Source organism: Equus caballus, chromosome 23, assembly GCF_041296265.1.
Source record: "Equus caballus isolate H_3958 breed thoroughbred chromosome 23, TB-T2T, whole genome shotgun sequence".
Lineage (NCBI taxonomy): Eukaryota > Metazoa > Chordata > Mammalia > Perissodactyla > Equidae > Equus > Equus caballus.
The window spans coordinates 51,758,785-51,772,602 of record NC_091706.1 but is presented as its reverse complement, the minus strand read 5'-3'; the positions used below and the strand labels follow the sequence as shown (position 1 = coordinate 51,772,602).

General features: G+C 36.5%; 1 protein-coding gene across 6 annotated transcripts in view; it reads right to left on the bottom strand.

The window, feature by feature from the left end:
* DENND4C (DENN domain containing 4C) overlaps positions 1-13,818 on the bottom strand; it is a 113,580-nt gene that overhangs the window by 40,749 nt on the left and 59,013 nt on the right. For all 6 annotated transcript variants that reach the window (XR_011431207.1, XR_011431208.1, XM_023627416.2 and 3 more), the window contains 5 exons: positions 9,266-9,366; positions 8,365-8,583; positions 2,062-2,207; positions 441-476; positions 229-359 (listed from right to left, as the gene is read on the bottom strand). Coding sequence is in view for 4 of the 6 variants with exons in the window: in XM_023627416.2 (XP_023483184.2) it covers positions 229-359; positions 441-476; positions 2,062-2,207; positions 8,365-8,583; positions 9,266-9,366 (633 nt within the window). In the remaining 2 variants the exon portion in view is untranslated. The remainder of the gene's footprint in view (positions 1-228; positions 360-440; positions 477-2,061; positions 2,208-8,364; positions 8,584-9,265; positions 9,367-13,818) is intronic.

Genomic DNA, 13,818 nt, shown 5'->3' with positions numbered 1-13,818 from the left:
GGTGAATAGTGACCAATACCTGACTTCCCTTCCAACAAGGCTGTCTCATTCTTAAATCATAATACTTGGTGACATCTCCACAAAACATTCATCTCCATTAGTTCACTGAATAAATTTTGAAAATGATCTTCACAAATTATTAACGTACATATCTACTAATAATTGCAAAAGATCAAAATGAATTATTAAAGCTGTGCCCAAACAGCTCTTTAAAAAAATTCCTGTTACCTGTACTTCGGCGACAGGTCGTTTCCATCATCAGGAGGTGGCTCTGGTGGCATTATGAAGACAGTGTGTTCACTTTTCTGTGAATCATCTAGCTCTATCAATTTGGTATCTTCTGCTAAATCAAAATCAACCTGAAAAGAATTATTTTCTCCAATTAATTTGCATATAAGTAAAATCTAATTCTGAAATTTCAAAACTTAAAAAAAAAATACCTTATCTGTTTTCTCTATGCCTTTATCAGGAAACAGCTTGAAAAGAAGAAAAGAATTCTTAGTGAAAATGTCTACTGTGAACTTAATAGAGATTTTCTTAAGTTCTTATTTTAAAAACTATCCTGTTTTGTTTTTTTTTTCTTTTGCTGAGGAAGAGTTGCCCTGAGCTAATATCCATGCCAATCTTCCTCTTTTTTTTTTTTTTTTTTTTTAAGTATGTGGGCTGCTAGCACAGCATGGCCGCCAACAGAACAGCACAGGTCTGTGCCCAGGGACTGAACTCAAGCTGAGGTAGTGGACCATGGTGGACTTAACCACTAAGCCACCGGGGCTGGCCCCAAAACTACCTTTTTTTTTTTTGAGGAAGATTAGCCCTGAGCTAACATCCATTGCCAACCCTCCTCTTTTTGCTGAGGAAGACTGGCCCTGAGCTAACATCTGTGTCCATCTTCTTCTATTTTATATGTGGGATGCCTGCCACAGCATGGCTGGATAAGCGGTACTCAGGTCTGCACCTGGGATCCACACTGGCGAACACTGGGCCACCAAACCAGAGTGCGTGAACTTAACCACTATCCCAACGGGCCTGCCCCAAACTATCCTTTTTTAATACTGGGCAAGACACTTCCCAATATATTTTGGGGGCCCTATACTATTAAATGGCTAAAGTATAATATTTCTCTTCTGACTATCAGGATAGAAAACAATTTATTTTGATTAGTTTTGTCATAAATCCTTCTTCACAAGTAAAAGATGGCCAGTCACAAAAGGAATCTGGCTTCTCAAATCAAAAACTTCATTATTATTAAACCCTTGCATTAGCGATTGATATTACCTAAACTTCCGTCTAACTGGATGATGTTGGACTATCAATTTTATAAGTAAACAAAAATCTTGAATAGTTTTAATCACATCCTTTAATAGTTTAGAATGTGAGAAAATTATTCAAGGCTTCTAAAGCATACAAATCATTAAGAGTCCATAAAAATTACAATGTCATAATATGCTACCTTTTTAGATACAAGTATCAAATTTTATATAATACATAGTTTGCATAAGCAATCAGTCCCAAGATACACTTATTAAAAATAACTTTATTAAAAACAAGAAAAAATATGTGAGTCATGATTATCAAAAATCAACTTAAACTTCCTTAGGATGGGTGAGCAAAGCTTTAAAAGTTAACATATTACCAAATATCTTCCATTAGGACAAAATAAATCTATTAGCGAAAGTATCTGGAAAGATATTTAAAAAAGAGAATACAGGACTTTCATTGCTCATAAATCTAAACTTTTTTATAATGGAAAAGATAAGATTTTAGTGAAAAAGATAAGATTTAGGAGTTCAATAAAATGTTCTTTGTACTTAATAGTTACAAAACCAAAGTGAGATTCAAAGAGAAGAATTAGCTATGTATGATAGAAACTAGATACTGCAGAGGAAGATGATTCTTATATTAAGCCCAGAATCGGACGTGCTTGTGCACGCACACACATACACACACCCCTATACTGTCTCCCTCAGATCATCGGGGCTAATAATGATGATGATGACAGAGGTAGCCAAACTGTTAAAGCTTTTTCTTAACACTGATATACTGTATAAGACAAATATTTACCTTTTCTATGCAGTCATCAAAAAATGCCAATCCGGTATCTTTATCACTTACAAAACTACATTCTTCAATGAAACGAATAAAAATCTGTGTTTTGGATAAAAGGGTGTAGAATTTTGTATAGGCACGATCTCGACTTTTTAAAAATCCTGAAGAAAACAAAATTACAATTAAATTCAAATTTTAAAGTAGAACTAGATGTTATATTAAACATTAAACTTGTACATATCTGTATCATATTCCCTTGATATACATCACATTTATAGAAGCTTTTAGTAACCATATTCTAGTAACCATAGCTTCTTCTGCCTGAGTCAACCACAAAAACATTTAACTTACACTATTAACCTTTTCAGTGAAATCTGAATCTCTTAGAGTCTCTAGCCCTATAGCTCTCAAGTAGAAATTTCTCTCTGACACTCTGCACATTCTTGAGCGGAGAACAGCCAATGTCGTTCCTCTGCAATGCCATCATAGTGCCACAATTATCCTTGTATCGTCTGGTAAAAATTTCTGCTCACTGAAGGTTCAAGCATCTGGCTATTCAATCCTTTCCCCTACTAACTGTAGTCATCTATTGACTTCAGGGATACTCTCTCCATTCACTGAAGACCAGGGCACCTAATTCAAAGTCTTCTCCTCTCCAACTCCTACCACCATTATTCTTCGACACTCACAAGCACAAACCATCCAACCATCCAACACTTTAATGAGTTCTTAATTCCTTAACTTTTAATGACCTATGGTCTATCCCACCTCTATCACTGACTTCTACACATAGTCACAAAGTCCCTGGACATTTCTTGCTAGTATTCAAGCATTCAAAACAGCTCTGCCTCCCAAATCTCTAATTTACACATTACTCTCCGATCATTAGCCCTGTCTATCTAGTTTGTTAACTTAAGTACTCCTACCAAGCCTTTTTTTTGGGGGGGGGGGGGATATACACTCATTGAAATCTACAATCCATTTACCCTTTGACATTCTTCCTACACCTTCCTGTCTTCACTTCTCTCTACCCAACAGTGATTCCATGTCCATGTCCATCATGTCAATTATTTTCTTGTCAACAGTGTCAATTCTTATGCCCTTTTATCTTTTTTGTCAAACCCACCTATTATAGCCTCGCCCTGGAAGAATGTTTTGCCTGCTCTCTCTGGATCTGCACCAGTGTGGCTGAGCACAGTTAAAAGGGAAAAAAAATTCCGCAATGAGGTGGATCAGAACTACTCATACCTTCATCCCTGACCAGCACTTCTGGAATCAACTTAATTTCCCTGTACCCATATTTTCACAGCTATTTCCAATTTTTAAATAATGCTCTCCCTCCACATTCCCTCCCCGATTCCTGAATGATCATACCTTATATTGCAGAGAAAATGAAAATCATTAAATGAGAACTACCTTCATTATCTTGCTACAAAATCTCTTTCTGCAGCTATTATTTATTCTTTCTCTTTTGTTACAATGGATATGTCCCCGCTCCCATATAAGGCCAAGCCCTCCACAAGAGCCTGGGATTCCAGCCCCTTCAGTGTTCTCGGGACAATTCTCCCTATGAGCCACTTACCAGCATACTGAAGTTTCTCTCATTTTAAAAAATCGATCCTTAACAAATAATCAGATCTTTCCCTTTTCTGTTGTTCCCCTTCTCAATAAAGGGCTCGACTATCCACTGGGTTGTTAAAGACAAAAATCTCAAAGTTGCTCTTGATATCTCCCTCTATCTTATGTCTCATATTCAGAGAGTGACATCAGCATCATGGCAGAATGAGTTTTTCCCTTTGTCTCTCCCAAGTTACAAGCAATCAGACATCCATTGACCAACAAAGGATTCCCCACATGGCACAACAGGAAGCATAAGAAATTGATGCATCTGTACATCTGAAGGTGGGTGGACTGGACCCCTAGGAGACAGGGGAACTAGGGTCCCCCCTCTCCTCCCCTGCAGCAGTGATCCAGGGCACAGATCCTCATGCAGCAGCTGGCAAGACTGAGAAGAGGCAGTGGGTGCCCTGGCCTGCGCAACTGCTAGCAGATGTGGTGGAAGTAGAAAAAACAGCCCCTGTTTCCCTGCAGCAGCGGTGGATGGAACCTGTGACCAGAGGCTTCAGGAACCACAACAGAACTGGTGACCCAGCCTCCAGTGGCAGCACTCCCCACAACAGCTCTACCAGCAGTGGGGGCTGCATACAAGTCCCCAGGTCCCTGGCAGCAAGAGCAACACCTGTGAACCCAGCACCCCTGGCAGTGGTGCAACCAGCACCCCGAGAGAACTCGGGAGCAGGTGGTGTATGGGGCAGAAGCATCTGAGCCTGTGGTGAGTCTGTAGGGAGCCAGTGGAGGAACATGAGACCAAGGCAACCCTAGAAGCAGCAGAAATGCTTGCAGCCTGGTGAGCCTGGTGACTCCGGTGGTGGCACCTAAGACTACAGCAACATGGTTAGCAGCAAGGCACCAGCAACCTCAGAGGCACAAGGCAGCACAAAGAGGACATTGAGGATGCCTCTACCAGAGGCAGTGGAGGGTGAAAAGTGCAGGCTCTCATATACAACCAGAAGCAGCCCAGAACCAAAGTAACCAAAGCTGTGCCCAAATAAGAAAAGGTAATTACCACCACAAATGTGCCAGCAGAGGATCACCTCATCAAATACCATGAAGAACCACAATAACGATGCAGAACAGAAAGAACTCTCCAGAAACCAAACTTGAAGTCACAGAGGATTACAATCTGACAGAGAATTCAAAATAGCTATCACGAAGAAACTCAACAAGTTACAAGAAAACTCACAAAGACAATTCAATGAGCTCAGGAACAAAATTAATGAACAGAAGGAGTACTTCACCAAAGAGACTGAAACTCTAAAAAAACTCCAAACATCTCACATGCAATCACCAAGTTCTATTCAATCTACCTCCTAAAAATCACTCTTCTATTCATACTACTACCAACTAATCCAGGTCCCTTCCACTGAGCACTTGGACCAATGCACCAACCAACTAATTCACACTTTGGATGCCTCCAATTCATTCTCTGCATAGAAGCCAAAGAGGGTTTTTTTTAAAAACACTCAAAGTCGTCTTCTAAAAATGCAAATCCAATTATCACCTACTTAAATATCCTTGACTGGCTTCCAATTACTCAAAGAATAAAGACTGAAATTCTTCATTAGTCCTAAAACATCCTACATGATGTGGTTCACATCCACCATTTCAAGCATGGTATCTGAGCCACTTTTCCCTCCAGCCTTTCTTTCTTTGATGCAGGACATTCCACATGCTGTAGTCCTCACTTGCTTCCCTTGAGATACTAATTCACGAAGAAATGTTTAAATAAAATAGAAATAAATTATTCTTGAAAAGTGGTAATGAAAGTTTTTTTTCTGTTTCTAATGGATCTAGGCAATGATCAGCAAAGGCTGCTAAAACAATTTAATGAAAGGCTGATGAGGAAACCATAATGAATGAATGAGGCTGACAATACTTAACCCATTGATCAATCTCAGGAGGACAAAAAATGGGACAGCCTGACATGTATGTGCCTCACAACAGGAGGTAGTGAGCACCATGTGTTTTGGCACTGCTTGCCCAGAAAACTGAATGTGAATCTAAACAAACTCTACATCAGTATGGTTGAATTCAGTAACCACTACCCACATGTGGCGATCAGCACTTGAAACATGGCTAGTCCAAACTGAGATGTGCCAATTTTGAAGCCTTAGTATGGAAAAAAGAATGTAAAATATTTCATTAAAATTTTAAAAATTTGATTACATGTTGAAATGATACTATTTTGGATATATTAAGTTAGAGAAAATATATTATTAAAATTAATTTTCCCTATTGCTTACCTTTTTTTTTAACTGCAGCTACTAGAAAACTTTAAATTATATATGTGGTTCACATTATATTTCTATTGGACAATAGGGCTCTTGATCCAACCACAAGTTTACAGGAAATACAGATGATAGAAGAAATGTTAAATAACATCAGCCAATCAATCAGCCCTGATATAATTAGCCAAAAGCACACACAAATCCAGGAAATTCTAAAGGATAATTAACACAGTTTATGGGTGAAATGATGTCCTATTTGGAAAGAAAAAGAGAAAGAAAAAGGAGAGGGGAGGGGAGAGAAGAAAAGAAGAAAGGAAGGGTGCGTTAACTAAAAAAAGATGAAACAAAAACGGCAGAATATTGATTGCTACTACTGCTAAGACGGAAGACGGCTGTATGAGGGTACGTTATACTAGTCTTTCTACTTTCACATGTTTGTCAAAGTATCCCTAATGAAAAGTTAACCCAAAACTCGTAGCTAATTCCTATTTATTTTTCAGGCCCAAGCTTCATTGTTACTTCTCAGGGAACCTTTCTCTCCCTGACCTACCAGTCTCAGTAACCGACACTTTCCTTCACAACACACTTAGTAAAATGTAATTAGTATTTGTGTTATTTTACTGTCTAATGTCTTTATCCCTCATTAGATCAAATGCTATCCTGTTAATAACAAAAACCTTAGGCCTCAGACACTAAATATCTTTCTAAATTCCATTAGTAATGCCAGTCTCCTACTCAGAAAGAGAGACAGAGAGAGAGAATGAAGTAATGACCCACTAACACCCATTAGAAAAACTCTATATTCTTAGTCTGGCATTTAAGACTACCCATAATCTGACCTCTAATCTTATTTTCAGCCTTATCTCCTACAACACATCTAAAGCTCTTCACTTTGGTCAAATTGTATCATTAAATCTTTTTTCCCCAAACATGCTGCTATAGGGTGATTTGTGCCCTCCTCCCTCAAATTCTTATGTTGAAGTCCTAATCCCCAGCATTTCAGAATTAAAAGCAGTAATTAAGTCAGGTAATTAGAGTGGGCTCTAATCCAATGATTGGTGTCCTTATAAGAGGAGGAAATTTGGACACAGATTCATACAGAAAGAAAACCATGTGAAGACAGCCATCTCCAAGCCAAGAGAGGCCTCAGAGGAAAGAAATCTTGCCAACACATTGATCTTAGACTTGTAGCCTCTAGAATTGTGAGAAAATTAATTTCTGTTGTTTAAGCCATCCAATCTATGGCACTTTATTATGGCAGCCCTAGCAAACTAAAATACATGCCTTGTGCTTTTATTCTTGAGGTTTCTTCCCTTTCAGTATGACCACTAACAATAATAGCTCTTATTATGGGTATGTAAAGTACTTTTACTAGTTGCTTCACATGCAATTTCTCATTTAATCCTCACAACCATGTATGAAGTAGGTATCATCCCGATTTTATTAATGAGAAAACAGAACTCCAGAAAGGCTTCATAAATAGCAAAGTAGAAATTCTAATTCACATTTGACTTTTAATGCCTATTGTTTTTTAAAAAGCTGTTCCTGCTCATTTCTGTTTATCTAAATTCTACCCATTCTTCAAGGTCATGCTCTTCTTCCAGGAAGTCTTCCAAAATACTCATTTGAAAGAATGTTCCCTTTTTCTGAATTTTTAGAATTTCTCGTTGAATTATTAATTGCATAAAATCTGTTTTCTTGAGTACTGGTTCTTTTTAAAAACATTTTAATTATTGTCCATTTAGTATCTCACAGAGCTAGATTTTATACTTCTATATATCCCTATGTAATAATTAGTCAGATTTGGTAAGTAGTGACTAAAATTAGATAAGTTATCCCGAAGCAGAAATGATAAAAGACAAAGGATTACTAGGAAAACACAGATTTTTAAAAAAATTAACTGCTGGGTAAAAGTACAGAAATGTAGAATAATTTCATATGAATATCGATGAATGTGTAAGGTTGCTACTAAATATATGTATAAGAGCAGCTGAATAACAACAAAAATCTTTATAATTCTCTAACAAATAATAAAAAGAATGAATATAGTGTTTTCCCCTGGAACAAGGCTATAGTTTTTGAAAGTTTTTAAAAACTGATGGCTTTATTACAAAAACTAATTTTTAGGGAATATTTTAAAGCCAATAGTGTATAAAGCCAAGAATTATGCAAAATTGAGGAAACATCTAAAAGCTAATCACCAGTTATGTTCTACTAAGATAAGTGACTGTACAGTATTGTAAATATAAACATCTTTGACTTTTCATGATTAAAGACCTCCAGTTTCAGATTCCTCAGGAAAAACTGATGCACAAAAATTAAAAGCAATTCTATTCACAGAGCTAGATTCCAAATACAGAGTTCATTATATTTTAATATAAATTTCTAAGAACTTATACAGTGAATATTCTCGGTAGCAATACCAAGTAGAAAATATTATTAATTTCAGTAAAAAGTAAATGCCACTCACCCTGTCGGTCAAACAGCGAGTCAGCAGCTGTGGCTTTATTTGACGGAGCTTCTGTGATTGGTCTGAGATATGTTCTATATCCTTTTAAAATGGATGCCATAAAGCGCAAAAATGCCTCTTGAATTTCCATCTCAAGCTGTGTCATCTTCTTCTGCCAAGAGAAATCTGCTTCAATTGGAGTCATCTCAATTGCTGAACCTTCTTGAGTTTTTCGGTGAACTGACAAATGATGTAAGAAGAGAAAATGGCATTAATATATAATTTTATATATATAATGACTGAACAATTAAGGAAATTATCAAAATAAAGCCCACGACTTCCTGACATTCCTCTCTCCATTAATATAAAAGGATCTTTGGCAGGGGCTAACAGGGAGGTTCAAGCAGACAGAGCACAGAGAATATGATCAAAGAATCATGAACCACAATACTAATTTCTTCTTACTGAAATTCTGTTTTATAATGAGACTCCTTTTAAGCAGAGCAAAAATATATTTAAATTCAATAAGAATTTCTCATATACATTCTTCTATTAAAAATATTCCTTTTTTGGGTCCAGCCCCAGTGGCCTAGTGGTTAAGTTCAGTGCCCTCTGCTTCAGTGGCCCGGGTTCGGTTCCTGGGTGCAGACCTACTCGTCAGTGGCCATGCCGTGGCAGCATCCCATATACAAAACAGAGGAAGACTGGCACAGATGTTAGCTCAGGGCAAAAAGAGAGGAAGATTGCCAACAGATGTTAGCTCAAGGTAAATCTTCCTCAAGCAAAAAGAAGATGATTAGCAACTGATGTTAGCTCAGGGCAAATCTTCCTCAAGCAAAAAGAAGAAGATTAGCAACTGATGTTAGCTCAGGGCAAATCTTCCTCAAGAAGAACATATATATTCCTTTTTCCTCACACTTACCTGAAGAGAGCTGAGGATACAATTTCTTCAAGGTGCTAAGCAGACTTTTGCATGGCTTTTTGGGAAGCTGCTTCCAGTTCATGTTCTTCTTCTCATCTGATCTATTAAACAAAAACAAAATTAACAAAATCTGTTATGATCTGCCTTTACTTAAACATTCGTATATCAAACTAAAAAAGAAAACAGAAAGTATTTTTACTGAAGTTACAATTGATACAGACAGTCTGAATAAGTAGTTTTCAAAGAAGTTCTCTTTTCATCTCAATCAGCATAAATAGCTTTTCAATATTGGAGTTATGAATACAACACTGAAGTCTTGCTTCAAAAGTTACACTTTAGAATTACAACATTTTAAGTGTCAAACTTAATTCAAGACTTCAAACTACCTACTAGAAGCAAACCTGAACAAATATCAAAGAGTCAGCAACATACAGAACGTGTTATGACCACAAAGCAACTGAGCTAGCATTTCAGAAATGCAAGTTCAAAAGAACACTTTTAAATAATGCAGGAGTCAAATAAAATATTTTATTAGAATTTAACATTTAAAACTCTACAAAGATGAAAGCACTATATACCGGCTGTGGGCTGCAGCTAATGCTATACATCAGGCCAATACCATTATGAATATCAATGCAAGTATCTTCAATTCCTAAAAAATTTAACGCACTAGGATATAAAAAAATAAGAGCATGATGATATTCATTTCAGGAATGCAAGGGCTGTTTACTACTAATTGATTTTATAACGTAATTTACCAGAGATTAAAGAAGAAAAACTTAATGCTCCTCTTAATAGTTATACGAAAGTATTATAAAATTCACCATTACTTATGATTTAAGAAAAAACCCTTAATCTAGAAGTAGACAGAAAGTTCCCTAATTTATTATTAAGCAACCAAAACCCTAGAGGGGCAGGCCTGGTGGTGTAGTGGCTAAGTTCACATGTTCCACTTCAGCAGCCCGGGGTTTGCAGGTTGGGATCCCAGGTGTGGACCTACACACAGCTTGTCAGGCCATGCGGTGGTGGCGTCCCACAGACAAAATAGAGGAAGGCTGGCACAGATGTTAGTTCAGGGACAATCTTCCTCAAGCAAAAAGAAGAAGAATGGCAATGGATGTTAGCTCAGGGCCAATCTTCCTCACCAAAAAGAAAAATCCTAGAGCAGGGCCAGCAAACCTTTTCTATAAAGGATCAGATAGTAAATATGTTATGCTTTAAGGGCCATAGGGCCTCTGTCACAACTACTCAAATGTGCCATTATAGCAGGAAAGCAGCCTTGGGCCATATATAAACAAATCAGTATGGCTATGTTCCAATAAAATTTTATTTACAAAAACAGGCCTTGGGCCAGATGTCAATTCTTGCCTTAAAGCAATAATCAATCATACTTAATGATAAACTGCTCAAAGCACTCCCTTTGAAAATAGGAATAGGACGAGATCTGGTTATGACTACTTCTATTCAACATTACACTAGGATCCTAGCCAGAGAATTAAGACAAGAAATTTTAAAATATGTAAGGACTGTAGAAGATGTGATTGTTCATAGCCAGATAATTGAAGAGAATTTATAGACAAATTAAAATAAGAGAACTCAACTAAGTTGATGGGCAGAAGACCATTACATAAAATCAACAACATTTCTATACTCCAGCAACTAACAAGTGGAAAATACAATTAAAAATACCATTTACAGTAGCAATAAAAACCATAAGGTACTTAGGAAGAAATAAGTCTAACGAAAGATGTGCAAAAAAAACAAAAACAAAAACAAAGATGTGCATGGTCTTTATGGAGAAAACTGCAAACTTTATTGAAAAGACTTTAAAAGATCTATGAAGTAAACTACCAAATTCATGGGTAGGGAGACTTTATATCAAAAAGATGTCATTTGTCACCAAATTAATCTATAAATTCAATAGAATTCTAACATAAGTTCGTGTGGAACTTAAGCTGATACTACAATTTATATGAAAAAGCAAAGGACCAAATATAGTCAAAACAATATTAAAGAACAGGGGTAAATGGACTTGCCATCTCACATTACAACTTCTTTTAACAACTTTATTGAGATATAATTCACATACCATACAACTCACCCATCTGAAGATATTCACAGAGTTGTATAAACCACCGCCACAATTTTAGAATATTTTCATCACCTCAAAAAGAAACCCTGCACCCCTTAGTCATTAACCCCCAATTCTCCCATCTTCCCATCCCCAGGCAACCACTAATCTACTTCCTGTGTCTATAGATTTGTCTCGGACATTTAACATAAATGTGATTATATAAGGTCTTTCTGCATGATGTTTTCAAGGTTCAACTATGGTGCAGACAACTTAATTTTAATGTCATTAAGGTACTATGATACCGGCAAGAGGCTAAAACAGACCAAAGGAACAGAATAATAAGCCAGGATACGTATCTACACAAATATAGAAACTGATATGTAATGGTGTTGACAGTGAAGACCAGTGGGGAACAGATGAACTGACCATTCAATAATTAGTGCTATGTGACAATTGTTTATCCAAGCAAAAAAAAATAAAATGGTATCTCCATGTCACAAAATATACTAATATTGAGTTTAGGTGAATTAAAGACCTAAATGAGAAAGGCAAAACCTTAAACTTCAAGAATATCCAAGATAGTATTTCATGACCTCAAGGCAGAAGATTTCATATACAAGAACGAAAAACAGCAATCCATAAAGAGATATTGCTAAATTTGATCAATTAAAATAAGCTTCTGTTCGTCAAAAGCCATGATAAATAGAATGAAAACATAAGTGACAGTGTGGGAAAAGCTATTTGCAATGCATATAAGAGACCAAGAATTAATTCCAGATTATTTAAAGAACTCCTAGGACCAGCCCTGGTGGCCCAGTGGTTAAGTTCGGCACATTCCACTTCAGCGGCCCAGGTTCAGCTCCCAGGGGCAGACCTACACCACTCACCTGTCAGTGGCCATGCTGTTGTGGAGACTCACATACAAAAAGAGAAAGACAGGCAAGAGATGTTGGCTCAGGGAGCATCTTCCTCAGCCAAAAAAAAAAACTTATACAAACCAAAAAAAAAAAAAAAAAAGATGAACAACCCAATAGGAAAATGCACCAAAAAAAGGAAAGCCTAATTCACAGGAGAAAAAAGCCAAAGGGCAAAAAGAAATTAAAATGCCCCATTTGCTACTAATTAAGGAAATATGAATTAAAGCCATAGTGAGATCTCATTACCATCAAATTAGCAAAAATTGTAAAGCCTGACCATAACAAGTATTGGCAAAGATATGGAACAAAGAAGACTCTCATTTGCTGCTGAAAATGGGGTAAACTTGGATGAGTAATGTGGCATTAGCTATGCCTACCAAAAAACATTCACTCTTCTAGGTACATGCTTCAGAAGAATTCTTGCCCAGATACTCAGAGAAATATGGAAAATAATGATCAAAGCAGCCTTGTTCATAATTGGAAAAATCTAGGTACAATCTAAATATCCATCAACACTGATAAACACTGAAAATGAAGTAGAGCCACCTGTATCAACGTGAAAGAACTTGATGAAGACTGCCAAGTAAAATGTCACAGGAAACTATACCAACATAAAAATATTTTAAAGCATGCAAAACAAAATATCATTTAGACTAATACATATATAATAAACGTTTCTAAAACACACAGACCTGATAAACCTCAAATTAAAGATGATGGTTAACCAAGAGCAAGATATGTTACTCCTGGGGTTTTAAATTTATTGGTAGTATTCTATTTCTTAATCTGGATAGTGGATACACGGGAGTTATTTAAATTATTCTCTATAATTCTTGGGTATCTAGAACATTTCATAATTCTTTAAGTACAACTGAGCAAAGACTTCAAAGATATTTTAGAAAACATTTTGATCAAGAGAAATTTTACAGAAGTTATTTAAAACTTGGCAAAATTAAGAATCTCCATAATATGATTTTATTCAGAATAATAAATAAGATAAACATCTGAGTTACACCTTCATAAATAATCATTTCCAAAAGCACTAAAATGTATACAACTTTGAGAAATTGTTTTTCAGGGATAGCTGCTGAAAAACAACAAAAGGTGTGCTACGAGAAATATTTAGTGCATCAAGTGTTTCATTACTTCCAGGCTGCAAACAAATCTCATTATACACAATAAAGAGCTACCACAATTACACAGTTTCAAAATACAATGGTACATCCATTTCAAAATTATTTCTTAAGTTATAGCAAACATTTTCTTCCCTCCTTAAGTTATTCTTTTGGTTCACTTAGGGATATTTTCCCAACCAATTCTGCTGTGTGACCATTGAAGTCTCACCCCAAATTCTTACTCTATTCATTTTCTGCAAATCTCAAACAGTAAAGAATAAAAGTGCTGCAGGACCTGGAAGCTGGCACCAATGTTAGGGAATTTTGGGGACTTACAGCCCTTTCCCACTTTTTTCGGGGGGAGGTGGGGGGGACCTCTTAAGCATCCACCCAGAGCTGCTTCTTTTATGAACCTGTACACTACTCTCTGAACACTCAGTCGCACCA